This window comes from Phodopus roborovskii, unplaced genomic scaffold, assembly GCF_943737965.1.
Source record: "Phodopus roborovskii unplaced genomic scaffold, PHOROB, whole genome shotgun sequence".
Classification (NCBI taxonomy): domain Eukaryota; kingdom Metazoa; phylum Chordata; class Mammalia; order Rodentia; family Cricetidae; genus Phodopus; species Phodopus roborovskii.
In genome coordinates, this window is record NW_026126525.1 from 8381206 (window position 1) to 8408961 (window position 27756).

The window sequence follows — 27756 nt, forward strand, 5'->3', positions numbered from 1 at the left end:
GATATCAGAATTCTGTTCATTAACTGAATAGTCCTTAGTACATCATAGGCACTGATGGGAGATGTAATTCTGTACATATGTTTCTCTTATTGGTTAACAAATAAAGCACTGTTGGCCAATAGGAAGGCAAAATAGGTGGCACTAGGAGACAAGGAGGATTCTGAGAGATGTAGGAGGAGAGTCAAGATGTAGGGGCTTGGAGAAGAGGTCTGGACCCTCTCTCCCGTAAGATAAGAACAGGTGGACACTTAGATGAATAGAAATGGGTTAATATTTAAGACAGAGCTAGCCAATAAGAAGTGCTAGTAACAGGCCAACAGCTTTATATCTAAGGCAGTGTTTCTGTGTGTTATTTGGGATTGACTTGGCTGGCAGAAAACTCAATAAATATTCCTTAAAGTGACTGTCCACAAAGAGCTGACATTGACATATCTGACTGTAAATCAAAATTATCACAAATAAAAATTGACAGACAAAACACACCAAAGAGCTGCCTGTAAATACCACAGGAGCCTCATGTTATAAAGCATTGGAAGAGTTGGTAAAATGTAAAGGAGGAGATGGTACCTCACATCAGTCAGTAATTGTGTACCAGCAACACTGAAAGCTCTAAAAGCTACTTTGAGATATAGGGACAAATGTTATCATAGTTGGATATGGAGGAGAGGAGAGGGGAGGGAAGAAGAGCAAGAGAGCGGAATCAGTAAGTAGAAAGTCTCACACAAACTTCAGCTTCTGTAGGACTTTGGCAAGAGCAGACGAGCTCACCCTCAAATGAAGTCTTATTATTATTTCATTAAATTTCTTCTTTGATCCATACATAAACATAAAATTGTACATATTATTGTAAACATTATACAAATTGCCCGTATTCTCTCCTCAACTATTCATCATTTTCAATGTGAAATTCTTGATAATTGGGTCTCAGTGAGAGTGGGATAAAAATATTTTGAGGTGTAGTTTCCCAATATTAGTGATCACTGTCCCCTTGTTTTTTCTTGCAAAATAAAAGCCCAGTGCCAAGAGCCTAAGGACAGCTCACATTGGATACATACCGCATGGAATTCTCAAGGAATTAATAGATGAAAAAAATAAGTTTTTTTTTCTTTTAAGAAAGAAAAGAGGAAGTCCCCTTTCTGAAACACTAAAGCGTGCGTCACTACATCCGTGTATGATGGGTGAAGGGCAGAGAGATGAGGCATCCCTGTATGGTGGGTGAAGGGCAGAGAGATGAGGCATAAGGCCATCACTTCCCAGGAGACAGCTGGTCTCGAGTCTCTAAACCACATGCAGGGTTGTTCCAGCACAGCTGGGGAAACCCGCCCGGGCCAGCCTTGCTGGAGAGTTGGGAATGTTTAGTTTCTAGAGGACATTTGTTTTTTTCGAACTCTCTCTCTCTCTCTCTCTTCCGAAATCTGGCAGGCGTTAGCCACCCGCTGCTCAGCAGGAACCCACAAGTGTGCTCCTGTGGCACTGCGACCTTCCTACCGGAGCCCCGCCCTTGGGCTCGCACCGCCTCACGAGAGCAGAGCGGTCTGCGCGCCCTGGTCTGGGGTGTCCTGAGGTCTCCAGGGCGCACAGCATACTGGGCTGTAAAGGATCGCCCCTGGGCGCCAAGTGCGTGCCTAGAGCAGGAAAGTTGTAAAGTGCTGCAAGGAGTTGGGCGGTCCGAGGAAAGGAGGCGGAAGGGGAGGACTCGGCTGAGTTCCCGCGGCGATCCTGGGGTCCCCGGCGTCGGTCCTGCAGCTCACCACCGCAGCTAGACGTCAGCTCTCCGGTTCCTGGTAGGCGCTAGAGACTCGACCCGAGGCCGGGAGGAACTTATCCAGCGAGCTGTCGCCTCGGGCCTTATTGTCTGCAGCAACTCTCCAGAATCCGGAGGGGGAAGACTGCACCGCGCGCCCACTGGGATTTGTCCAGAGTTCCGGTGGCAGCTGTGACGGCTGCAGAGACTCCCTTTGTCCTCCCAAGACCTCCCTCTCTGTTATTCTCGGTGGCAGCTGTCGGGTGGCGCTGAGGCTGGGTCGGTCGTCCCAGCTCCTCTCAGCCTTTGACCCCAGGGTGATTCCCTGGTGACTCCGTCTCTTCGTGTCTCTGTTCGCCAGAGCCAGGAGCCCAGACCACCGAGCTCCAAGCCCAACACACAGTGAATCAGAGGGAGCTGGCGGGCCCGGCCGCAGGATGGTAGCGGGTCTGTCCCGGGTGCGCAGCCCTGGGAGCTGGCTGATCCCTGGCCTGTGGCTGTTGGCTGTGGGCGGTCCGGGGTCGTTGCTGCACGCCCAGGAGCAGCCCTCTTGCAAAAAAGCCTTTGATCTGTACTTCGTCTTGGACAAGTGAGTGAAGGGGTCAGAGTTTCCCGTCTGGGCAACGCTGAGTCAGCTGGGACTGAAGTTGAGAGGTGTTAGGGTTCTGGCGAAGGGCAGTGGGAACTCTCCCTAGCGCACCCTGTTGCTGCTTCCTTTCAAAAAGCAAGCTCTTTGGCTGGAGAGGGGTGGTGGGATCTAGGGGCTACTTGGCTCTCCACTGCTTAACTTAGTCCTGGAGTCTCCTGGGAAGTGAGAGTGTAGTCACCTGCAATATATATCACCCCAGGAACTTTTTTTTGGCTCCTTGGTCCCTTTATCATACTCCCCCTACCCCCCTTTAAGCTCCCTAAAGTTTGGCCAATTTTGTCGTGCTCACAGTGCTTTCATGGGAGCCAAGAAAAGGCCTTAATATACTCAATGTGGTTTGCATTTCCTGAGAAATGAGGGCTTGTGTTTTTATTTTGAAAAGCTGGGTCTCACTTTAAACAATTCTCAAGCGAGCTGCCGCTAGAGAAGTATGGTCTTGCTTGCTTCCTCGATTCTGTCCAGACGCTAAAGTTTCTGCTTGGAAGGCAACATGAACTTCACTTGAAGAGGGGGCCAGAACCCCGCCCCCCGCCTAATGGAACAGAACTGAAGAAATGTTTGCAGTTTAGCCCCATGCTTTGTTTTTCTAATCAGTTAATCTTCATTTTTCAGGTCTGGGAGTGTGGCAAATAACTGGATTGAAATTTATAATTTTGTCCACCAGCTTACAGAAAGATTTGTGAGGTATGTTTCTCCACTTCACTCTTCTTGGCATTGGAGGGGAAACTGACGAAAGGGCCAGATTTCCCAAAATTTTGAATTTTAAGTGTCTCGAGGTGGCCCTTGTCCACAGGGTCTGTGGGGTCTTTCGGTTGTCCCTTGAAGGTTAGCTTCATCTGGCTCCCAGAAACTTGGCCCAGGCAGTGGGGAAACATCTTCAAATACAATTCTTAATGTCTTTTCCTTTTCCAATTTTCATCTGTTTTGAGTTTGAGTTATGCTTTCTCATAATTTATCACATTAAAAAATAAATTTTATTATAATAGTATCCATACTATATTTTCAATTCCACACACTTAGCACTGTAAATGTCCACATTTAAGGAGAAAAAAGTGTTGGAAAATTTTAAATGAACATGTGTTAATAACCTACTAACAGAAAAAGCACTTATGTGTGGTGTGTGTGCTTAAAAAAATGAGTTGTATTTACACAATGTGTGGGTGTGTGGCTGGTTTAAAATTTGACTGTTCTATATATGCAGGAGGCTTTAGTAGCAAACACTGTTTTGCTCGCCTATAAAAAGCATGGCTGCTAGGAAATCCAGCTTAGTCTCTTATTTAGAAGTAACTAGGAATTAGTGGCATCCCCAATTTAAAAATAATCCTTGGAAACTATGTTTTTGTGGTTCCCCCTCCTTTTTTTTTTTTTTTTTTTGAAGAAAAAAAATGCCAAGAACAAGTGCAAGTTTATCAGGATAATGGAAAGGACACCACTAAGAGCTGTGTCATCAAATATTGCCTCCTTCAGTCTTGTTAGCCCAAATGTTTTCTGTAAAACAGGCTTGGATGATCAAAACATTTTGAAAGTCATGTTGCAAGTAACTTCAAACAATCTGTAGAGGCCTAGGCAATCCCTGCTTTCGGTTATTGGCAAGCAGTAAAGCTATTCCTATAAAAATGTATGCCTGTCCATGTTCAATCATCAGTCGCCTGCCTCAGGAGCCAAAGAGAGGTTCCTGGACAAGTTCTGAGGTAAAGCAGTCTAGGAGAGAAAAATAAACAAGACCCCTCACCCCCATACACACATATAATTGTCAAAGGAGTAGAATAGGCAGTTGTTTATAGATTTTAAATTCGATCCTAGAATGTTCCAGAAGTGCCATACAGTGTTAATATTAGGCACTGGACCATTTCAGTGTAACATCTGAAGAAAATGAGGCCCCTTTTCACTGAATCTGGTTTGCAAGTTGGATTCTATAGCATATACAGTTTTCTAGCTTAATTTTAGTCACTCAGGTACTAATTAGACCTTTTAGGAAATGAATAAATGATGACTACTGAAAAGCACAATGCTGAAAGTATGACCTTCATCTTGCACCTTAGTTTCATATCTTTAGTTTCAGACTTGAGCAATATTTGCATACGCTTTTATAGAAAAAGGAATGGTTGTGTGACTTCAGTGCCTGAAGTCTAGGATATAAATTGGAAAGTTGAAAATGCCAAATAAAACAGTGATTTCTTAATGCTGTAAGTACTCTTGCTTGAGGGTGAGTTTTGTTTGAGCTCGTATCATGGCTGGCCCTTAACTCAGACTGGCTTCTCTTCAGCTCCAAGTAATTCATATCAATTACTCCGAAGGGCGTGGCCTCCTGCAAAGAGCTGAAGAAGATCGAAGGAAGGAACATTTTTCTAAGGAAGGAACATTTTTCTAAGGAAGAATTTTGCAGCCCCCTAGAATCCTTCCAGTTATTCTCTTTCTAGATGTAAACCCCAGGAGGTCATGGAGAAGTGTTCTGAGAACTGAGAAACACTGAATACATAAAAAGAAATGCAGCTCAGATAGCTAGCAAGGCCACCCAGCAGAGTTAGTGGACTTACTTAGAGAGTCCCATTTAAGGGAAGCTAGACTGTTGAGTGAGACTTATTTTAAATGAGACTCCCTGGCTCTGCCTCTGTACTGTACCAATATTTCTTTTCAAAATGTTTTAACTGTCTCTTTCCTTGTTTTGCAGCCCTGAAATGAGATTGTCCTTCATTGTGTTTTCTTCTCAAGCAACCATTATTTTGCCATTAACTGGAGACAGGTTAGTGCATTACCATTTCAATGCAGGCTTTTAGTAGAGATGAATCATAAAGGCATGATTGATATTGCCATGCGATGATTCAGGCCTCTTAGTGGGACCAAATGAATGCACAGACAATTCAGTTCCCTGCAGTAATAGAAGGGGGAGGCACTCTGAATAATATACAGTAGATCATCTGAAAATCAATATTATTTATTTTGCTTGCAAAATAGAGCTCATGTCCCTGTCTTCGTTGTGTATTCACTATTTCCCACCTTTCTCCCTCTCTTACTGTGAGCAGCTGCACATTTTTCTTAGTGAGATGCAGTATGTGAGTCCAAGAGGAATTAGAAGGAGGAGAGATGGGTATATTTGGGTAATTTATTAGGTTCAGTGGAGTGGATATTCCAGATTTCTAGGTCTCTCTGAAGTTCAGTGATGCTTAATTTATTTAACTTTATAAACACACACACACACACACACACACACACACACACACATACACACACACACATGCACACGCACACACACTGCTACCCCTCAGTGCTTCCCTATCCAATGTCATAGTCTTTCTTGTGGCCATTTCTATGCTGTTTGATCTTAACATGGCACTTTGGAATTAGTCACTCATATATCTAAATTATGGCTGCTTTTCCTCGCTTTATTATTGCTTACTAGACCATGAATTCTATAGTCAGAAATGGGATATTATTCTTCAATTTTGCTCATTTCATCTAATATGACGTGTGTAAACACCTTGTTTATGGATTATTGTTGAATGGATGAATGAGATGACATCATTTTGGAATCATATCTTTCTGGCTTATAGTTTTAAAGCAAGCTTTGAAGGATGTGTAGATTTTTGAAAAATGATTATGAAATAGTTTTTATTTTTGTAAAGCTCAGTTAATATGTATTAACACTTATTTCTTAAGGTTTCAGCTTTGAAAGATAAAAAAGCATAATATTTAAAAGGGCTCAAGGAGATAACTTGTTTACAGTTCATTGACTTGGCTTGGAACATTATATATATTGTAACGAGTGTGTGTGCATGCATGTGTGTGTGTGTGTGTGTGTGTGTAGGTGGATGTGGGTGTGTGGGTGTGTGTGGGTGGGTGTTTTCATGTAAACATGTTGTGAGTCCAGCCCAGAACTTCACTGTCTCCATTTGTACTTCATCCCTGTAAGTTAATATGTACACATGATTGTCAACAATTGCAGTTCCTTATAGTCCATTGGTATAAAGACTTTTGGTTTTATGAAAAGGAGATGTTTCTACTAACCAGTTTAATTTCCAAAGAGTCAGGTTTGGATATGGTGTGCTAAGGAAGAGCTTAGATTTAATATTTATGATATGTATGTATGTATATGTATATGGCAAAGCACTTAGCACAGTGCCAGACATGTTGAAGACTCAGTAATTGACAGCTACATACGTTGTGCCAGGGTTTCTGCTAGGCACTTTGCATATGAGTCCCCTGTCATTCTGAAGATGAAGCACAGTCACTGGTCGCCCAGCTTGATAATGTTTAGACATGTGTGGAGAGGATTTAAATCTTTTATCTAAGGTCAAGATATTTTGTTTGTCAGTGATTAAATCCAATGCAGGAGGTACTGAAATAGGTAGAAGGGACTGTCAAGAGCCAACAAAATGACACAGTTCAGAGTTGCTGTACTAGTCTACTTGAGTTCAAATCCTGCCCCTCCAGTTTACTAGTTGAGTGAACAAAGATAAGTTGCTTAGTACTAAACTCCGTGTGACTCATTTTATTCTTACCTACTTGATGGTGGTAATGAGGACAAAAGTAATTCCTACTTTATAAGATGGTTTTAAGAACTGAAGGTAGCAAATATAAGAAAGGATCCCACATGTTATATTCATGAGATAAGAGCTTTGGAGCCGGGGAGATGGCTCCATCAGTAAAATGCATGCATGCAAGCTTAGGGACCCTAGTTCAATCTCTAGCTATTGTGTAAAAAATGCTGGCTATGGTGGGTGCACACTTCAGTACCAGCAGTATGAAGGAAGAGACAGTGCATTCTCTGGGCTTGCTGGACAGCAAGGCAAGTCTAGCCTGATCAGCAAGCTTCTCACCAACAACAGATCCTGTCTCAACAAAAACAGAAAGAAAAACAGAGAATTGCTTCAGAGGCATTACACCCATTTCCTCTGGCTTCTACATACATGTGTACATACAAAGTGGCACAGATCTGCGTTACTCAGTGTCAGTTTTTCTGTCTCTAGAACACAGATATACAATCTGCCATGCTTTCTTTGAGTTATTGTGAAGATCCAAATAAGACAACAGGCAGAAGGAAACCTTAAATGTCATAGAATAATCTCCAATAAAGGGGTTACTTTCTTATAAGTTGCCAATTTACTAGTTCTGTTAATTGAATTGCTATCAACTTTCTGTGATTCTCTGTCTTTGGATATAGGTTCACTCCACAAATTTAAATTTAGAGAAACAGGTTGCTTGTTGAGATAGAAGATCATTGGGCAACTGTTTCCAAGAGTCATGTGGATCTTATTATTGAAACCTAGAAATTGGAGCACTCACTATTTATAAACTTTCCTAAGTGTGTGTGTGTGTGTGTGTGTGTGTGTGTGTGCGCGTACGTGCACACAAACAGATCTAAGCACATGATTTGAAAGACTATAGTTAAGCAAAAATAAAATTACACAGAGTTTCACAATTTTGGTTGTATTACTGATAGTTTTCAGTACTTTTCATATTTCTCAGTGGTTGCTAAACAGATAAAGCAAGATGGGAAGGCAGTGAATACTGACATCATGGCTGTGTCTTTGGTTTGATTTTAGTATGATGTCCAGTGTCATGGAAATTTCCCAAATCATAATCATAGCAGACAATTTTCAGTTATATATTTTTATATACTCATTGCTTAATTTTTATTGCATTAAATGCATTACTTTGTTCCCATGACTTTAGTTTCCCATGCACCTGCTAGGCCACTTACCCACTTACCTACCTACCTGCCATTCTGCTTTATATGTGGGATTTGGAGTTCACTTAGATAGTAATGTAATATATATGTGGGAAAGAGATAGAGTGTGTGTCAGGGCATGATTATATACATAAATAACCAAAAACTATATTAGAGGGTCAGGGGAGGGACAATATTCAGTATGTAAATATGTAGCCTCTCAGAATATGGAATCAGAATGAATTTTGAGGGTATTACTAGTTACTATGTCACATAACTGGGAATAGTGATTTTACCCAATTCTTCCCATCATTATTTCATTCTGTAATAATGATTTAAATAAAAACATTTGCTGAACAAGTAGTATGTGCTAGGTAGTCTTTAAAGTACTCTCTCTGCACAGCCTCCATTAACTCTAAGTTATTGAGTAACTCTAAGGTATTGTACTACCTGTACTTTGAGATGGTTCATCTATCTGGTCTAAGGACTCCCAGGAGTAAGTGCCAAGCAGTGTATGATTCTTTAATGTTTGGATAGCTTATGTCATTCTCATGCCTAAAACAGTCTCCCAGTGTTCTCTCAACCAATCCCCTCCCCAGTCATCCCTTTGAACACCACAGTCCTCTTCCCATCTCATGAATGAGCCAAGATTGTTTGCACATTAGGCCCTTTCTTCCTTCTCTAACCCAGGTCTTCTCTGAGGTCTTGTTATCTTCCTTTCCTGGGCTGGGATGTAGCTCAGTGGTAGATTGTTCATGAGTATGATCCTGAGTTTGAGCCTAACATCAAAAAACAAAGCAAAACAGACAAACAAACAAAACAAAAACCAAATGAATAAGTGGATGAGTAAGCAAAACTGCAAACCAACCAACCAACCAACCAACCAACCAACCAACCAACCAACCAACCAAATAAAAGCTCATCTCTCATATAACTTGAGAGAAGCTTTGCCTTCTCTCCCAGTCTAATGTATCCTTCCCCTTCCTCAGTATCTCCAAAACCACTGCCAAGCTATTATTTTTAAAATAATTAATTAACTAATTGATTAATTTTTATCTTCCTGAACCTAGAGTATATGGAAATACAGGGCCCTGGTTCATCTTTTTGGCTCATATACCCAGCCCTGGAACAGAACCTCTACATGGTAGAAGCTCAACAAATCCTTGTTTACTGACAGAGTTCTTCTGATGCCAGAGCCTCAGTTAGTGGATCAGAGCCACTGTAATAAAGTGTACCTTAGTTGTGTCAGCAATATAAATCTTGCCAATGTAATGTAAATACTCACTTGTATCTGCTACATTCCCAATTCCTGTTCCTACACAGCAAATGTAAATATCCCCACCTTCCTTTTCAGTATCTATATTTGCCTCATTAGGAAAATCTTGTCTACCCCAACTGGTCTTTAGATTTTGAGCACAAGATGACTTAGGAAAAATAGTTCCCGTGTGAACTAGTAGAGGTCATTTAATTAACTTTATACAATGGACTCATTTCTATTGTTTCAAGGAGTTTCTCCTAATTCCTTAAAAAAAAAAAAAAGAATTAAATATTTACTTGTGGGGAAGTTGTTCTTGACACACAGTTGATAACTCATCATTAAGTATATCTTTTTGTTTTTCCGGAAAAAAACTTGTTAGTATCTCTAAAAGTAAAGTCTCAAATATAAAATTCTACTTTTTGCACTGGCCCAGTGAAGACAGATGAAATCTGACAAATAATTATTTGTTATCAATTGATGATATTTTAATAGTTCTCATAGATGCATAGGATGGAATCCTATGCAATTGAGTAAATAAAAATACTTATATAAAATACATATAAGACATAGTATATGAAAAATAAAGTTGCAGAACACTTAACATGAATTTTTTTTTGTAAAAAGAGAAATAAAACAGAATTTTTTAATGTATGTGTTCAAAAACCCACGGACTAGAAGCCTGGAAGATAAATGATAAACTGTTAATGGTATTGTTGTGGGCAGGAGACTGGATATGGGGAGAATCATCATCATTTTGACCTTCATGTATTCAACAGAATATGTCTGTAGAAAGCTTTTAATGCCAGTACTAAGGAGACAGAGGCAGGCAGATCTCTGTGAGTTCGAGGCCAGCCTGGTCTACTGAGTGAGTTCCAGGATAGGCTCCAAAACTACAGAGAAATCCTATCTTGAAAAATAAAAACAAAATTAAATTTATTTTATGTGCAATGGTGTTTTGCTTACATACATGACATGCATGTCAGATTCCCTGGAACTAAAGTTACAGACAGTTGTGAGTTGCTGTGTGGGTGCTGGCTATTGAATCTTGGACCTCGGGAAGAGCAGCTGGTGTTCTTAACCACTGAGCCATCTCTCCAGTCCCAGAGAAGGTTTTAAAATGCGGAATTAAAGAAAGCTCACTGACTTCCGTAGCCAAGGGTCACACACCTGGGATCATAATGGATTTGAGGGATTGATAAGCAGCACTGATATGAAGAACACATTTGGTTGGAAGATTGGACCTTGGGCCAAGTAGACATAGGAGCTCCATAGGATCTAGATGACATTAGGGTCTAACCTAACTTCTTGAGTCCAAGTCCATAGTTACATAGACAGATCTGACTGTTCCCACCACAGTGCAATGATGAGGTGACTGAGCTCTGTGCCTGTGAAGGACCAGTTACGGATTTAGCATACACTGGGTGAACCGAAATGTTTGTGACTCTTTGCTATTCTTTCTTTGTTCCTATCACCTGTCTGTAATTATGTATCTTGAAAAATGCATATTTTCATTGCTTTCTTTTCCCTTATGCTTTAATGATTGGTGAGGAAGAGGGCTAAGGTGGAACTGTAGTTGAAAGTTATCTCAATTTCATCCTGTGGTCCCGCTTACAGAGACTCAGGCCAGCAGGCAGACTTACCCTGGCGTGACACCAAGCAGGAACTCTTCAGTGTGCTGTGCTGACTCATGTTGCCTGTGTTTCTCTTGTGTAATTTTCAAATGAATCAATGTGTTTGAAAACACATCATCTTCTGCATTACTCTGTTCTTAAAAATCAGTAAACTGGAGAGATGAAGTGACCATACTTGGCTTGGTTCTTTTTTTCTTTCTTTTCTTCTTTTGTTTTTCCTTTTTAAAGGTCTACTAAGGAAATCTGTTTAGAAAACTCGGCTTTGGCCATGTACTTGTTCTCTGGGTGGGTCTGGTCATGACAGCTACCAGCTTCTGATGATGGATGTACTAAAAGTTACTTTGCTTATGAACTTGTCTTAGAGAATTAAGTGTACTTTTATTCAGGCCTGGGGAACAAATCTGAACACACAGAGGAGTTAAAATGCACCAGCCATTTGCAGCAGCTCAGTAGGGAAGTGAGTGAGGAAATGAAGGGAAATGAAGTGATAATACAAAAAAATGCAGCCGGGATGAGCTTCAAGGCCAGAGTACTAGAAAACACAGCCAAATTGGAGAAAGCTTTGATTAAATCAGAGTAACAGGGGACTTGCTGAGCTTATATTTTCAGGTCCAGGACACTTCTTGGATTTATTGGTCTAGATTCTGTACCAGGAATGTAGGCCGTAGAATGACATTTTAAGTAAGCAATAGGCAAGATTTTATATAAATTATAGTGAGAGCCTACCATGTCCTAAGACAATAGATTGTAGCATGCCCACATGTTCACGTTCTTTAAAATCTGTACAGGGCCTGGTACTGGCTAACCACAGTGTGAGGCAGACCTGAGTATGAAGTACCCGTATGGTCAGCTCCAGTTCCAGGCTCAGGACTCAGAAAGGCATGGGAGCTTCTCCCATCATGATCTTGGAAGCCATGCACTGTATAAAACTGTGATGACCCCAAGACTAGTGTGCTGGATTGAAGTCCAGCCTACCCAGGCATAGGCCAAGCTTAGTTCAGGGCCAGTACCAGCATTAACGCTAGTTCCACCTTGCCAACCCCGTGACTGAGGTCATCCATCTCAACCTATCTAGTCACTCCAGCTTCCTCGATGGTCACATGTGAGCATGGTGAGAAGTGATCACATCTTTAAACTACTAATTTTTTTTTTTGAGTAGTTTTAAATGCAGTATTAGAAAACCCACAAGGAAAAGGTGACTAGAGTGGGAGATGAAAGTCCTTGGGAATGCTGCTGTAGGCAAGTACACCCAAGATCCATAAGGGGTGTTTTTAAGAATCGGACTGGTCTACACAAAAATTTCCTGCTCCCACGTTCACGTGTCCATTGAGATTGCTACAGTTCCAGTCTTGTTTATGCAGACCTTTCTAGGAGAGACAGTTTCACAGCACATTTCTTAGTATTGTCACTCTAATAATCTTTCCACCCTTTTTTTCTCAACATTCCCCAACAGCTCCTTGGATGAGGGCTGAGAGCTATACTTACCTGTGGGCATACAGATGCGTTTAGAATGTACTTAGTTACTATGCTGATCTAGCAAAGTGGTGGCAGTAGTTTCTTTTTAAGGTCAATTTCCTCACTGGTTCCTGGAAGATGGCAAGATTTCCAGTACCAGGCATGATTTCCCTCATGTTGAATGGACCCAAGTCCATTTAGACAGCTATTGGATGCATCCTGCATGTGAGGACCACTTATTGCACCATTATTTCTTGTCCTGCTGGAAATTATGTGGTTTGCAGCTATTGCAGCTGGTTGGAACTGTTGAGTTTCTTCACTCCTGAGGCAGCTTGCATAGTCTTTTCTAGAAACATGAAAGTTAGATTTCAGAAAAGAAGCTTTCAGACCATTTCCAGCTCCCGTGTCCCAAATGTTTGTGGTCTTCATCAACCGCTGTTCATGTTCAACCCCTGAAAGGTAACCAAGGGCTGCATCAATAGTCTATATCCTTTTGGGAATCACAAAAGGAGGTTTATGGTGCCTGTTACTAGGGCTTCTGTTAGTCTATGGTTCTTACAAGGAGTATTGTCAGCCCAAGTGACTTAACTTTCTTTCAGATTATGTATACACATATGCACATACATTCACATATTGTATATAATTTTAGATGAATATAAGATTATGCAATTCTTCTAGGGGAAGCAATCTTGGTGTTATTTGTCCTCCCTTCTCCTTTTGTATTGAAATTCCTTCACCAAGTAATTCTGTTTTTCAGTTCATGTCACCTGTATTGTGCAATTTCCCTCCCAAGCCACCCAACTGTCCCTTTATACCTTTCTGGTTTCTGCATTTAGTTCATGTTTTGTAATAACTATACAGATTTGGAACTTGGAATTGCAGATGAGAGAGAACATGAACCATTTGTCTTTCTGAGTTTGGGTAACCTCACTCAATATGAACCTTTCTAGGTCCATCATCACTATTATTTATATTTGGTACTCTGGCCAATTATATATGAGTCTTCGCATCAACCGTTACCCATTGACAAAAGAATCTCTGACCAAAGTCAAGATCAGTTCTGTGGATTTACACATGGATATTTAGAATGCACTTTGACTGATGACCATTCATCAAATCAATAGTTGGTTCTCCTAGTACCTAAGATCTCCCCAGTCATAAGCTGTTGACAAGGCTTACAATATTAGATATAAAATCCTATGAAGCAGGCCTCATGGCCAATCAGGTAGTAGTTTATTAATCCATATCCACCTTGTCACTATTGCACTAGTGGATACATTTTGTGTATTGTAGGCTGTTTTATAGCACATAAGAGCCAGTGCTGGGTGAGACAGTTGATGTCTTTCTCCTCCTGCTGTATGCACAGCACCTCATGACATCATGTAAATCAGCCATTAGGAGAGCGTTTTCTGGTTAGTTCCAGGTTGGCTTCTCTATCTCGAGCATCCAAAGTGAATGGTGCCTTCAGCAATAGAATTTTACCATCTAGCTTAGGTGAGTAACTAAGAGCAATAGCAATAACATACACAGGTTTTGTGCCTCTGGGACCCTTCTGACTAATAACTCTTTGTGCATGCCATTTGCTCTCTTATTAGTTACTAACCCTTCTCTCATTCCTCTTTGTCTTTTGTGTAAAGCTTTCTTGAACAGTAGAGCATTTTCCTTTTGTTACGTTATGGTTTCGCTGTTTCTTTCTTTCCTTGGGTTATAATGGACAGGCACATTTTCTTTTCCCTTCTAGAGTTTGGATAGAGCTGTTAAATTCAGGCTCCCAAGGACTTACACATGAATAATGTATCTGGTGTAAGTGAAGATGTGGAGTATCATATTTGCTAGTGATTATGGCAGTTTAATAAGGCATTTTCAAATCTGTTCATTTTGAAGTTGTTTATATCTTCTGAGCGATATAGAACACATTGTGCATGGTATTTGTAGTTTGTAGATTTATACAAAGCTTAAAATTTGTTCTTTGTGTGTTCCAAGGAACTAGTAAAAGGCAATAGAGGGTATTAAGTGAGAAATGCAGACTGTGATGAACTAGACTGATTATTCATACTCAAGTTCTCTATTGTGGATAGAAGGAGTAGTATACTGAATGAAGTCAGTGATTGTGAACATGTTTGCTCCACATGCAATAGTGCCTTTAATTTTAAACCAACTTCATTATGTCACTTTATACCTATTTTCTCATGGTGAGGATGCAGGACCAGGGATACTAAATAGCTTGCTGTAAATTATAAAAGCAGTCCACACAAGAGCTGCCAATGAAGGCCAAGGTCTCATGTTTGACCTCTGAGTCCTGGTGTTTGTTGTTTGGTTCAGACAGGAATGACGAAAGAACCAAGGGTTGACTAGCAGATGACCTTGTTCTGTCCCTGACAGGAACCATATGACAAAAGAATAGTAACCCTCAACACCCATGGAGCAAGCACATTGCACTGTAGACTCATTTGCTTTTCACATGGTCCTGGGGCTGTTTTATTACTATTACCTTAATTCTTATAAGAGGCAGCTGAAGGCTACAAGTGTTAGATAACTATCTCAGGTTCACAGGCTTTGAGGCCACACAGCTTGGCTCTAGGACCTGTCAGCTCACTCATTATGTCCCCAGGGCTTCAGTCTGTGTCACCATTTGCAGGTTTTCTGGAAGAGCACTCCAGCAGTCTAAAGGAGAAGTGTGACCACTTGTGCTTTGGGCACTCTTCCTTCCTCATCTCTCTGGTTAATACACTGTGTCAAAGCCCTTGTGATGTCCCGAATGCTCAGTGCTGCTGAGTGATGCCCTATGCATTCTTAAAATTATCTCTAGAATTAGTGAAAATCGACATCAAGGCAAACATTGCTGTTCATATTTCATTGGTATAGGAACTGGATTCAGGAAACTGCTTACAGGTACACAGTGAACCACTCAACCAGGGTTTCAACTCGTCTTTGATTTACTCCAACCCCTTGGGTCATCCCACTTCATTAGATAGCTATTCATAACAACTTGCCCTCAGTATCTATGGAGTGATTGCTTCCAGTTCCTTTGTCACATACTGAAACTCACACATGCTCAAATACTTGGATAGAACTATAGTATTTGCATCTCATACTCATCCTTCTGAATACTTTAACCATCTGTACATTACTGAATGTATCTGACATATATATGTCATGTGCAAATAATTGTTATGCTGAACTACAGTTGTTTAGGGACTAATGACAACAACAAATGCCTGTACCTGCCCAGTAAAGATAGATTTGTAGAACTGGGCATGGTGGTGGACACTGATTTAAAGCACCTGGAGGACCATGGGGAGTTAAGAGCACTTTCCTGACAGACTGGTCCCACAGCCTCATCAGCCCCAAATAACACAGAGACACTGTACTAGATGTAAAGCGGTTGGCCTGTTACTATCATTTCTTATTGGCTAGCTCTGTCTTAAACACTAACTCATAATTACCAATGTATGTATTTCTACATGGTCTTATCTTACTGAGAATGCTAGACTTGAGTCCTTTCCTCCTGAGATCACATCGAGACCTTCCCATGTTCCCAAAATCCTCTACCTCTCCTAGTCCCACCTATCTTGCTTTCCTATTGGCCAACAGTGCTTTATTCATTAACCAATAAGAGAAACATTATTTACAGACTGACATCTCCCATCAATGAGGCAGGAGGATCATGAGTTTGATGTCAGGTTGGGATTTGAGACCGTGTCTCAAAACACTAGTCCAAGAAATAATCCAATCTTCAGTTGGTTGAATTTGCTTTTGTGGTACCTGTGAAATTAGTCACAGTTCTTATCTTACCTTGGCCTGGCCAAAGCTTTGACATAACTGTTCTCATTTTTCTTTTACTTCCCCTTTTGTCTCTGCTTCCTCTTTTTTTCTCTGTTTCCTCTTTTGATCCTTTGCTGTGTGAGCTCTGTTTGGAATTGGGAAGAGAGTAAACTAGGTGAACAGAACTACACTAACAGAGAAATGGCTGACATTAACAGGAGATGTGACTGTCCTGTTGTGCATTTACTGTGAACCGTTAATTCCCGTAAAGGCTCCATACAGCAAGCCTTGTACATGAGGAAACAGGGTTTATTTTGAAGTTAATTGATGTCCCTATCAGCCTAAAGTCACTTTGATCCATGGCATTCCAGAAAGTTTAGCTATGGCTTAAGAGAGTGTCCTGTTTAATCCAGACTCCTTCAGTAGAACTGACTGGTAAACTTGGTAGAGGAAGGAGCTCTCCAAGAACAAGGGCAGTTTTAAAATTAGGTAAGGCAAGAGGTTCTTAACATACTATGCTGAGATACCCTTACCCTTTCCCACCCTTCCCTTCCCTTCCCTTCCCCTCCCTTCCTCCCCAGCAGAGACATTTGAGTGACACTGCTAGACCCCAATTGTTTCAGACAAGAATCAGTGTGTAGTTTCCCCCTGTCTTCCCCTCCCCCTCCCTTCCTCTTCTCTTTGTCTTTTCCCTCCATTTTTCTCTAGTTGATCATGGGATTTTGTTCTCTGGTTCCTATTTTTTTTTTTTTTTAAAATGTGTTTAATAAACAGTTTTATTTGTTTTAATTCTACCTCTTTCCAAAACATACTCGAGGCTTCTTAGGACTTAATAACATGAATTAAATATGAAAACATAGGTACGATCTTAAAAAAGAAGATTAAACAAGTGGCTAGCTATAGTAATTTAGCAGAATTTTATGACTAAGACATTTGCTGTCCACTTCTTGGCAGTCAGGGCAAGATAAAAAGGAGATCCTAAATGCTGTTCTTTTTAAATGAGAGACAGAAAAACAGTGGACCCGAGGAGAAAGGATGTGGGGAGGAAATTGGAAAAGTAGAAGGAGGGGAAACTGTAATGAAGATGTATACATACATATTATGAGAAAAGAATGTATTTTCAAAAAAATTAAAATAGGAAAAAAGAGGAACAGACATTTGGAATTTATAAGAAGTTGACATAGTTGTAAAAAGCAGAAAGAAGGAAGTGCTTAGCAAATACTGAAAGGTGACAACAGCCTTTCAGCTATGGGGCTTCCTGGGGGGTTTATGTGATAGCGGTATCCTTGGCAACAACTTCAAACAAACACTGATGCGGGTTTCGATATTACCCTTCCTTGTAGTTGAAGACATAGCATTAAAGACAAGCCCAGTGTGGCAAACTTTCGAGATGACATGAAATTGAGCATCTCTTAGCAGACCCACCATTTCTCACCCTTGCTTTTCTTCTCGTTTCTACACCCTCTCCTTTAGAGTCCTCTGTCACAGCACCATGAGTGTGATGGGAGAATTCTGTCCTTAATTTACAGCGCCATCCACTTCTCATTTGTTGACTGAGGAACTTAGAACTTTTACTTGTTGGAAGCCCCTTGAGATTTGCCCTGTCTTGGTCTGGGTTCCAAGTTTCCCTAACTGACTCTAAGAAGAGCATGGCAGTTTGGATACTTATTGTCACAGGTGGCACACACCTGCCTCATGTGTGCCCATGTGACTGCCTCTGGGCAAGGAATATTTTCCCTCTATGTCTTTGTGACAAAAAATGATGAATCCGTGTGTAGTATGGAGCAGGAGGCGTGTGGTAGGCACATTTAGGGATAGAAAACCTCGATGCCTTCTCTGTCATCCTAAATAAAGTAGCAGTGTCTGGAAAATACTGAATTCTACACTGGTGGGTTCATTCCTGCTACTCAGGCTTGTTTATGTTTCTGGCTCTCGTATGCAGTGGTGAGTGGGTCTGAGCCAATGGGAGGGCTATTTTTACCACACAGATTCTGTTTGTGTAAGCTTGCACATCAGTTGTCTCTCTCCTTTTTGACAGCAAACATTAATGCTTGAGGACACACTGCCACTCATTTCGAGGAAATACCAAGTATTTGATATTTATCTGCAGCCAGACAAAATCAGTCTCAAGTTGTTTCCATAGATCTCAAACATAAATATTTACACAAAACAAGGTTATACATTATGGTATTTGCTCTGTCATGTGTGGAGATATGATTATTTCCTATGGAAGATTGAAAGTTTTGTTGAGCATTGATTTAGTAATAGGCAGCAGGTTCAGAGCATGAGACTACATCAGCAATAGCAGATATAGTGTCTATTGCAAATCTCTAGTCTTGCTGAGAAGTGAAAAGTTTCAATTGAATTAGGTAAGTAAAATGTTACAAGGAGCTATGTCTTATAGTGAAATTTGAATATAGACATAACTAGGAGCTAAGAGTTTGGTGAAAGGCTAGGAGTAGGTAGATTTTTAAATCAAGTATTAAAGGAGACAGGTGCCCTCCTTTGGAAGAATCTACTGAAATAGGACATGTAGTGAGGTTTATTTATACCTTGAAAGTTGTGCTGTGTTTTCTAGAAGATTCATGAAATGGAGATTGGATATCTATAAAAAAGTTTCATAATGCTATTAAAATATAATCAATGAATTACTTTTAAAATGTGTGAAACATGGTGCATGGCTCATTGAAACATTCTGGTGTATTTCTTATTATGTTAGATCTACATGTTACACACACACACACAAGCACATACACATGAAATTCTTTGTAAGACTCCAGAATGCTCTTGGATATTAAGATTATATATATATATATATATATATGTATATATATATATATATATATATATATATATAAAAATTTAACTCCTTTGTCATCTGCAGTGGTGAGAACATCATTTATTGTTTCTTTTAAGGACATTAATTCTGTTGATTGTTCCAGATTTACTTTTAAAAAGATGTTTTACTTTCATTGAAAACTAAGAATTAAAAAATATTTTATGAAGATCTTTTCTGAACCTTTAAAATTAATCATTCAAACTAAGTGTGGTTGACACACACTTGTGATTCCAGTACCCAGGAAATTAAGACAGAGGGGTACCAAGTTCAAGACCAACCTGGACTGCATAACAAATAAATCCACTGAACATGCACGTGCAAACACACACACACACACACACACACACACACACACACACACACACACACACAAAACCTTCAAAAATTGAATATAGTCTGGACTGTTTTTATAACATTATTTTATCTCAGGATTCTTAGTTTTCCTTTTTAAAAAAAGGAGATTGTGATACTTTTACTTAAAATTCTAAAATGTGGGTTTTCTTATACACATCCATATGAAATAACTTTTAGTGACATTGTAGACATACTCCAATTAACTGTTTCTACTGGTGCAATAAGTCAGTTATGATGAAAAGACTGTGCCAGACTTGATGCACACCTTTAATCCAAGCCCCCCAGTGGCAGAAGCAGTGTGTCTCTGTGAGTTTGAGGCCAGCATGTTCTACACAACCAATTCTAGGTCAGCTAGGGCTACAGAGTAAGACCAAGTCTTAGAAGAAGGAGAGAAGATGGAAAAGATGTTTCTTTCCTTTTTTTCTTTCTTACTCACATTTTCTTAATAAAAGTTCATTGGCCTCCTGTCCATCTACCCATTTATCTATCCATTCATCCACCCACCCATCCATTCATCCACCCACCTATCCATTCATCCACCTACCCATCCATTCATTCACCTACCTGTCCATTCATCCATTCGCACATCCATTCATCCAATCACTCACCAATTTTGTATTAAGTTTCTACTATATTCAAGAGAATGTTCTGGAGTCTGAATGTGTGAATAGGTCCTCTAAAAGTGAAGCCCTGAGACTTAAGACTTGGTAAGACTGAATCAGGAAATGTCACTTTCTGTGTGCAAGGTTTAATATTAGTTTGTAAGAGTTTCTAAGAGTCTGTAAGACAGCAAGGCTAAAGTCCCCTTCGGGGAGATGGGTGAAAGCATCCAGAATCTGTGAGGGAGGATGAGATACTTCATTTTTGCTTTATATGAGAGGGAGAACTCTGAACTTTTTATTTATTTATTTATTTTCTTATAGATCCCAGTTCCTTCTCCCTCCCTCTCTCCTTCCCTCCTATGCCCCCCAACCATCCTCCCATCCCACCCCACCCCCCACTCCACAGGGAGGGTGATGCCATCCAGGAGGGGTCAACAAAATCTGTCAAGTCATTTGTAGTAGGGGCTAGGCCCTCCCTCCTGCCCTCCATGGGAAATGTGCTCCCAAAGTCCTTTTGTGCACCAGGGATACAGCCTGGTTCCACTGTCAGAGGTCCCTTAGACTGCCCAGGTCTTCTAACTGAGACCCATGTTCAGGGGGTCTGAGTTGGTCCAATGCTGGATTCCCAGCTCTCAGTCTGGGAATCCATTAGCTCCCCCTTGTTCAGGTCAGCTGTCTCTGTGGGTCACTGTAGCCTGGTCTTGTTCTCCCTCTCTGCACACTAGACTTAGCACCTAATAAAGCAAGTGTGATCAAAGGCATCTGTTCATGGCTCAAAGTATATATTCTATACTTTGATTCTATGATATATTTAGTTTCTTTACCATGGTTAAAACTTATCACATACATATTAACATGGTAGAAAGTATGAGAAGCGGTCTGCCCGAGAACCCATATCCTTTTATTCCCCCCCCCCCACTAATGGGGATTTTAAGTTATTCAGAAAGTCTTTATTATGGTCTTTGCTCAGTCTCCTTTTTCTTTTTTCAGATATAAAATTGGTAAAGGACTGGAGGATTTAAAAGCTGTTAAGCCAGTTGGAGAGACATATATCCATGAAGGACTAAAGCTTGTAAGTCATTTTATATTTATATTTGGAGACACTGGCTTCATATTATATAAAGAAAATTCCTTTACATGTTTCTGTCTATTTTTCCAGTGGTTTAGCCATCCTAGATATGAGACTGGAAGAAAACACCACTTATTGTCACTGTTGATAGGCAAAGTTTGTCTGTATTTTGTCTCAACAAATCTTTTTCCCTCTGGGGCTATATTTAGGTTAATCACTCATAATCAATCACAAGTATAAAAATATCAGTGATATATCCACATATTTCATATTTCATTCATATTTCAAATAAAAATGCCAGCACAAGTACCTGGTTTTATCAACTAGTACATATAAATGTGCAAGTATTATTTTGTAATCCTTAATAGTTTATTTTGTCATATCTACAAATTCAGCCCTATAGACTATGTTGGCTAAAAGTTAAAGATAGCTTGGGTGGTGGTGGCACATGCCTTTAATCCCAGCACTGGGGAGGCAGAGGAGGTTTATGAGTTCCAAGGCAGCCAGGGCCATACAGAGAATCCCTGTCTTCACCCTCCCTCCAAAGTTAAGATTAAATGGTTAGTTGTGTAATTATTCTTCATTTTTAGGCAAATGAACAAATTAAAAATGCAGGAGGCTTGAAAACCTCCAGCATTATAATTGCCTTGACAGATGGGAAGCTGGATGGCCTGGTACCATCTTATGCTGAGAATGAGGTGAGTACTGAGTGGAGGATGTTCAAGCCCACTATTGCACTTAGCTGTGTGCGCACATATAGCTTATTTGAATCTCTCTCTCTCCTTCCTCCCTTCCTCCCTCTCCCTCTCCCTCCATCTCCTGTTTTTTTTCTCCATAGGCAAAGAAGTCCAGGACACTTGGCGCTAGTGTTTATTGTGTCGGAGTCCTTGATTTTGAACAAGCTCAAGTGAGTTGCACCAGATCCGTAAACTATAACTCACTAACTTGCCTTAAAGATAGTTAAAAGAGCTCTTCTGTTGTGATTTATAAAGATTTTGCATAAAATGATATATGTTTTGGGTTTTCCTAAAATGTCAGAATGTTTATAGGTCTTATGGAAAATGAAACTCAAAATGAATTTCTTCAATATTTATTTGATGTGGGTTTTAAAAGAAGATAAATGTTTAGATTAATGCTATGTAAATGTCCTTTTATTTTAATTGGCAAGACTATGAAGACAGTTATATCTAGAAAGTCTTATTTGCAGGAATTTGAAGAGTCCATTTCTCTAAAATCTTTGAGATTTTTTTTCATAGATAAATCTATGTTTTCATGAAGTTTTCTCACAAATCACTTTACATTTAATTTCTATGTAATGGCTAATTTCATAATCTCCTGCCATTTACAGCAGTTAGACCACCTCTATATTGCTTTGACTTTTTAGCCAGTGATCTCAGTTCATTCATGGTAGTATCTTTGGAAGGAAATTGGTCTCCTCACTATCAGTCCTTGACCTTAAATTTTAGTTGTATTTTATAATTACATAACACTCTTCCGTGTGCATGTGCGTGTATACATATATATACATGTATATGTATATGTATATATATGTATATATATATGTATACACGCACACACACACATACATATATAATCATTAAAATAATTGTATGTCACAAAGTGAATGAGTCATAGGCAATAACTTGTCAGAAGAATGTAACTCAAGTAGTTTTCCATGCAAGCTTATAAAGGGCTGTGTGTTTCAACCTCCTCTTATGCTTTCCTCTTCTTTCTAAAGCTGGAAAAAATTGCTGATTCTAAGGACCAAGTTTTCCCTGTCAAAGGTGGATTTCAAGCTCTTAAAGGGATCATCAATTCTGTGAGTATGCCTCTGGGGTCTACAGGGCTGACAACTTTACCTGCAGTAGTTAGAGAAAGGAGAGCGAGCTTTGTCTGTTGCTGCCAATTGGATGTAATTCTAAAGAGCCTGGCTTCTTTGTCCATGAGCTTTGACACCGTTTTCCATGCATGCTTTGCAATCCTGGGCTGGTGATGTCTAGTTTGATATTTTCGCAAACTGTCTCCGACATCTCCACCCTTTCAGTGAGGGGTTAACCATCTCATACCTCGAGAGTTTCTCCAGGCTTTACAGGCGAAACGTAAAAGAAAAAAAAAAATTGATTGGAATGTGTGATGGCTGCCTCCTCCAAGCCTGGTTGGGGATTAGTCAGGCAACTTGATCCAGAGGCTGAAGACTTGACAGCAGTTGTTCTTCCCATTTAAATGATTAATAGTTTCCCTGGAGCACATAACATTTCTGTTTGGGATTCAGCAGCATCTTCCCTGGTGATTGTTAGACTCAGGGCTCTCCTGAGCAGGGTCTGGCGGGGAAGGCGAGGAATGAAATTTGGAGTCGAGTTCCTGGCTCTTGCTTTAGAGGTTTATGTTTCATTTTACTGCCTTTTTGCTAGAAGCACTAGGAACAGTTGCTATTAAGTATTTATGGTATTTGGTAAACATCACCCTAGACTGCGAGGGAGTATATATTCTCTAAGCAAAATCTTTTCCCTTAATGTTTAGGCATTTATAAAAGGGAGAAGTATCTCACTGCCAGCATTAGGCTCTGGCATTTTAAAGTTCTCTATAAAGATCATGTCTCTCTGACAGATAGGGTGAGATTTATTGGCTTTGTTTTTACAAAATGAATGGAATTTTTAGGGAAGACGTATAATTTGGTTCAGTCACATATAGTGGACATCCCAAACATAAATGCAGAATAGATCAGAGATTAAATCATTGCAGGATTTTAGTAGATTATTAGTTTTGATTTTTTTTTTTTTTTTTTAGGGAAGAATTGCCATGTGAAAATAGTTAAGTTTTATGGCTAAGTTCAGGGTAAATAACAATACATATGAAATGGAAGGTTATCTTAGAGCCTGGAATCTGAGTGATGGTCATGAGGGTTTAGGAAAAACAACCAATAGAATTGGATGGGGAGATTTATAGAATGGAGTCACGTGTTCACAATCTCTTATAGTTGTCCTTGTGAAAGATGGCAAAAGGGATGGAGGCAGTCTGAGGTTGGCAGGAGGAGGACCAGGTAACCTGCTGCTATGGAACCATGTGACTTGGAATGTATCCTGTAATGTAATTCCTCTGAGTTTTAAATTTCATCAGTGGAATGGAAGTGATGACTTGTATTTCATTAGATCATTAAGAGCATTCCAGGGCAGGGGTGCTGGACTTGAAAACATTTGGTGGGAAGTTAGGAGCAGAGACCAATAACCATATAAGATGTAGCAATTGATCCATCTGTGATGAAATCTATAGGGAAAGATGTTCGGCAATGTGTGTGCCAAAGTCTTAGGGATAACAGGATATGATTGTATGTGGGTTGAATTCAGTGAGTGAGTCATAGGAAGGATTTCTAGATGGTATGATAATCAATGTCAGGTGTTTGGTCACACACTACTTCCAAATCTTTAGGTCATGGGATCAAGACTCAGTCTCAAACTCGGTAATGAGATCTGGAGTTGCTATATCAATAGTTATCTAAAATTTCAGGACCCCACATTCACAAAAAGGCCACAATTTCTTTTGAGAGAGCCCCCTTTTCCAGTGCTACTCAGAGCCATGCAATCAAAAGGGAAGATTTACCCAAAGAATCATAGTTCCTTAAGGCAGGAGATTTTTCACTTGTTCAGAATAAAACTAAGTCAAGTACTTAAGTGGGGAAGCATTCAGCAGGTTGGCTTCCCTGGCCAGAATGAAGTCAGTAGAGTGAGCTTGAACCTTCAGCTATGTAATTCTTTACTCACACTGCAATGACTCCTAGGCTTAGGGGCGGTACCAGAGCTGTTGTCCTGTTATCTGTGATAGACTGGTAATAAAACAGTGAATTTGGATAGTGCAAAAGTTACCAAAGCCTAAGAGGTCACTGGATCATGGGACTAAAGGAGCAAAAAAGGAGAATCAAGTGTAACATCCGTAACATTAGCATTTGGCTCCTAATATGGATAACTTAGCTGAAGGCAGAGTGACAGAAGACAGAGAAGACAGAAGTCTACTGGACAAAACAGAAGAGGTCAGCAGAGAGGGGAATCCAACTGGCTGTGAGAAAAAAATCCTGGTAGGGATGTCCCTTTGAAAACTGGAGGACAAGTTAAATGTTACGGCTGGAAATTTTTAAAACTGTGTCAGTACACCTCATTTGCTCACTTCTCCCACCACTTTGACTACAAAGCATATATTTCTATTTTTTCTAAACTTCAGATTATCTTTTGAAATTGTAGTTATTGGAATTATTTGTGGTTCCCTGAGGAAATGATTATAAGATTTATATTTGAAAATGAAACTGTATTTGAACTACTAAAAGTCAGACTGACTTGTGAGTGCACCGTGTTTCATGGTTAGTGATTCATTACACAATGCTGTTGAAGAAAAGATAAAAATAAAACAAACCCACAGATTGATGAACAGCCTAGAAAGAGCAAAAACAAAAATGTTCTGTGGAAACTCCCCTGCTTTTATTTTTTCAAAATAAGAGCATGGATGTTTCACTACTTAGAATGATTTATACAGGTTTTGTTTTTAAGAAGAGTATCTTGGAAAAGCTAGTTTCATAGAATGACAGTGATCCAAAACTTAAGAACACTACAGTCAGGGTAACTGTGGTTAATGAGAATTTTGTTTGAAAAAAGATCTACCATAAAGTAGAGGTGCATAAACAGAAAGGGAATGGCCCAAGGTGGAGTGTATTCAGCAATAGATACTTTCTATTGCTGTACAACATAGATTTAAAAAGTTACTTCATCCAAAGTGCTGGAAATATGAATATCGGCATCTGGAGGTAAACAGTTACTACTTGTGTTCATTGTTGTTTCACTTGAAAAAAATCTGAGTGGGTGTAAAAAGAGGAGATACTCATTTCTCTCTTGGCAAAGGGAGAAGTTGGAGCCTAATAACTGTCCCCCACAGTGACTTTAGTGACCATCTTAGCTGGGGAAACCTGTATTTGTACAATCATGCTTGATAAAAAGCTCAAAACTTGAGCAATTTTAAAGATGTAGTCTTAAGGGGAAAAGAAACAAATTGCAAGATTTATTCAAACCTGGAGTCAGTTTTCAGGGTGTTGGCTAGAAGTTGGATGATAACCAGGGATTAGAACATAAACTCCCTTTTCTTTTTATCTAAAGTCACAAGGTTCCTTAGTTTTTTAATTATAAACAAGCTATTAAGATAAGAAAAAAATAATCTTGTGATTAGGATACTGTACATAATTACAATTACATGTATTGTAAAACCACTTCAGAATGAAGAGCTTCCACATGACTGTAATGGAATTCACAGACAATTTTAAGTGAGGGGTTGCTCTTCCTTCCTTCTTCCTTCCTTCCTTCCTTCCTTCCTTCCTTCCTTCCTTGCTTCCTTTCTCTTTCTCTTTCTTTCTTCCTTATTTCCTTTCTTTTTCCTCTTTCTTTCTTTCCTTCCTTCCTTCATTCTTCCTTCTTTCCTTCCTTCTCTCCTTTCTTTCAGAAATGCCAAATTAATAAAGCAAGATAAACAAAAAACAGTGGATAAGCATAAAAACACTAAGCAGTCTAAACCTTGCTATGAGCATCAATTGCTTCCATTTATCAGCCTCTGCCAATGCATGCCTATTCCCTTTTTGAGCTCTAAGAGCAATTTCCTCCAAGGAATACATATGCAGCATAACCACAAATACCCCCAGTTATTGCAGAACTTACAGCCTACAGAGAAACTGACTCCTTTTTAATCTAGATAGTTATACAGTATATGAACATTCAAAGTTAACTTTGAGTCAACATAACTTTGATTTCACCCTGTATTCGTGCTGTACTCCAGCTGGATCACAGCTGATAAGAATTCACTTAAGTGTAAGAGTGAAAAAAATATTAATCTGTAAAACTAGGTAATCCAGAAAAGGAAACTGCCTGAGGGATAGCTGGACCCAGATTGGTGAATGTTGTCTACGGCTTTGTTTATTTATTCTCTCCTGCATAGAGGAGGGGTAGAGGGTCAGGCTTGCAGAAGGCTGCAATGGTCGTCTGTGGTCAGCAAGCCCATTGGAAAGTAACCACTACCGACAGCACTCAGACCACAGGACTTGGATCAGAGATTCGTCCTAGTAAACTGAGTAATGACATTATGTCAACATCATTTAGGCCTCTTGGAATAATCTTCATCTTTGTCCCCATGTCCTGAGGTTTAGGTCAATAGGGTGCTGTCATGATCAGCAGCCTCACTAGGGCTATTTGAAATAGGGACACTTTTTCCAACAGAGAAGAGGCTTTATCCACAGAAAAAGAAGATGTTGGGGGTGGGGAGGAATCAGTAAATAGTACAGCTTACCATAATAATTATACACATTTAGACTGTTCACAAACACTCTAAACAGACAACACATTTATTCTAAATTCTCTTTACCTAAAGATGAAAATGGAGAAGTTAAATTGATTATTTTATTAACCAAACTTATGATTTGATACCTAATACAAACATTCAGCATTTCTTTAAGAAATACTTAGGTTAAAATTATAGCTTAAAGAAATGAAGTCCACTTTGAATTATTAATTACAGCTTTATGATATTCTGCGAGAAAACTAAACTGTTGGCATTAGGTAATCAAAAAAAAAAAAAAAATCCAATGTTCTATTTGTTAGCACTAACCTGTAAGGGCTAGCTAGGTTTTTGTTATGGTTTCTGTTCATGTGTGTGAATAAACATGTCCCTGTAGAAGTCAGAAGACAGCATGAGTGTTG

General features: G+C 39.7%; 1 protein-coding gene across 1 annotated transcript in view; it reads left to right on the plus strand.

Moving 5' to 3' along the window:
• The first annotated feature begins 1772 nt into the window (after positions 1–1772).
• Antxr2 (ANTXR cell adhesion molecule 2) overlaps positions 1773–27756 on the plus strand; it is a 122845-nt gene continuing 96861 nt past the window's right edge. Inside the window, exons 1-7 of the mRNA XM_051198071.1 lie at positions 1773–2333; positions 3006–3077; positions 5065–5136; positions 20956–21037; positions 21625–21732; positions 21873–21941; positions 22773–22853. Of these exons, the coding sequence (XP_051054028.1) occupies positions 2182–2333; positions 3006–3077; positions 5065–5136; positions 20956–21037; positions 21625–21732; positions 21873–21941; positions 22773–22853 (636 nt within the window). The 5' untranslated portion in view covers positions 1773–2181. The remainder of the gene's footprint in view (positions 2334–3005; positions 3078–5064; positions 5137–20955; positions 21038–21624; positions 21733–21872; positions 21942–22772; positions 22854–27756) is intronic.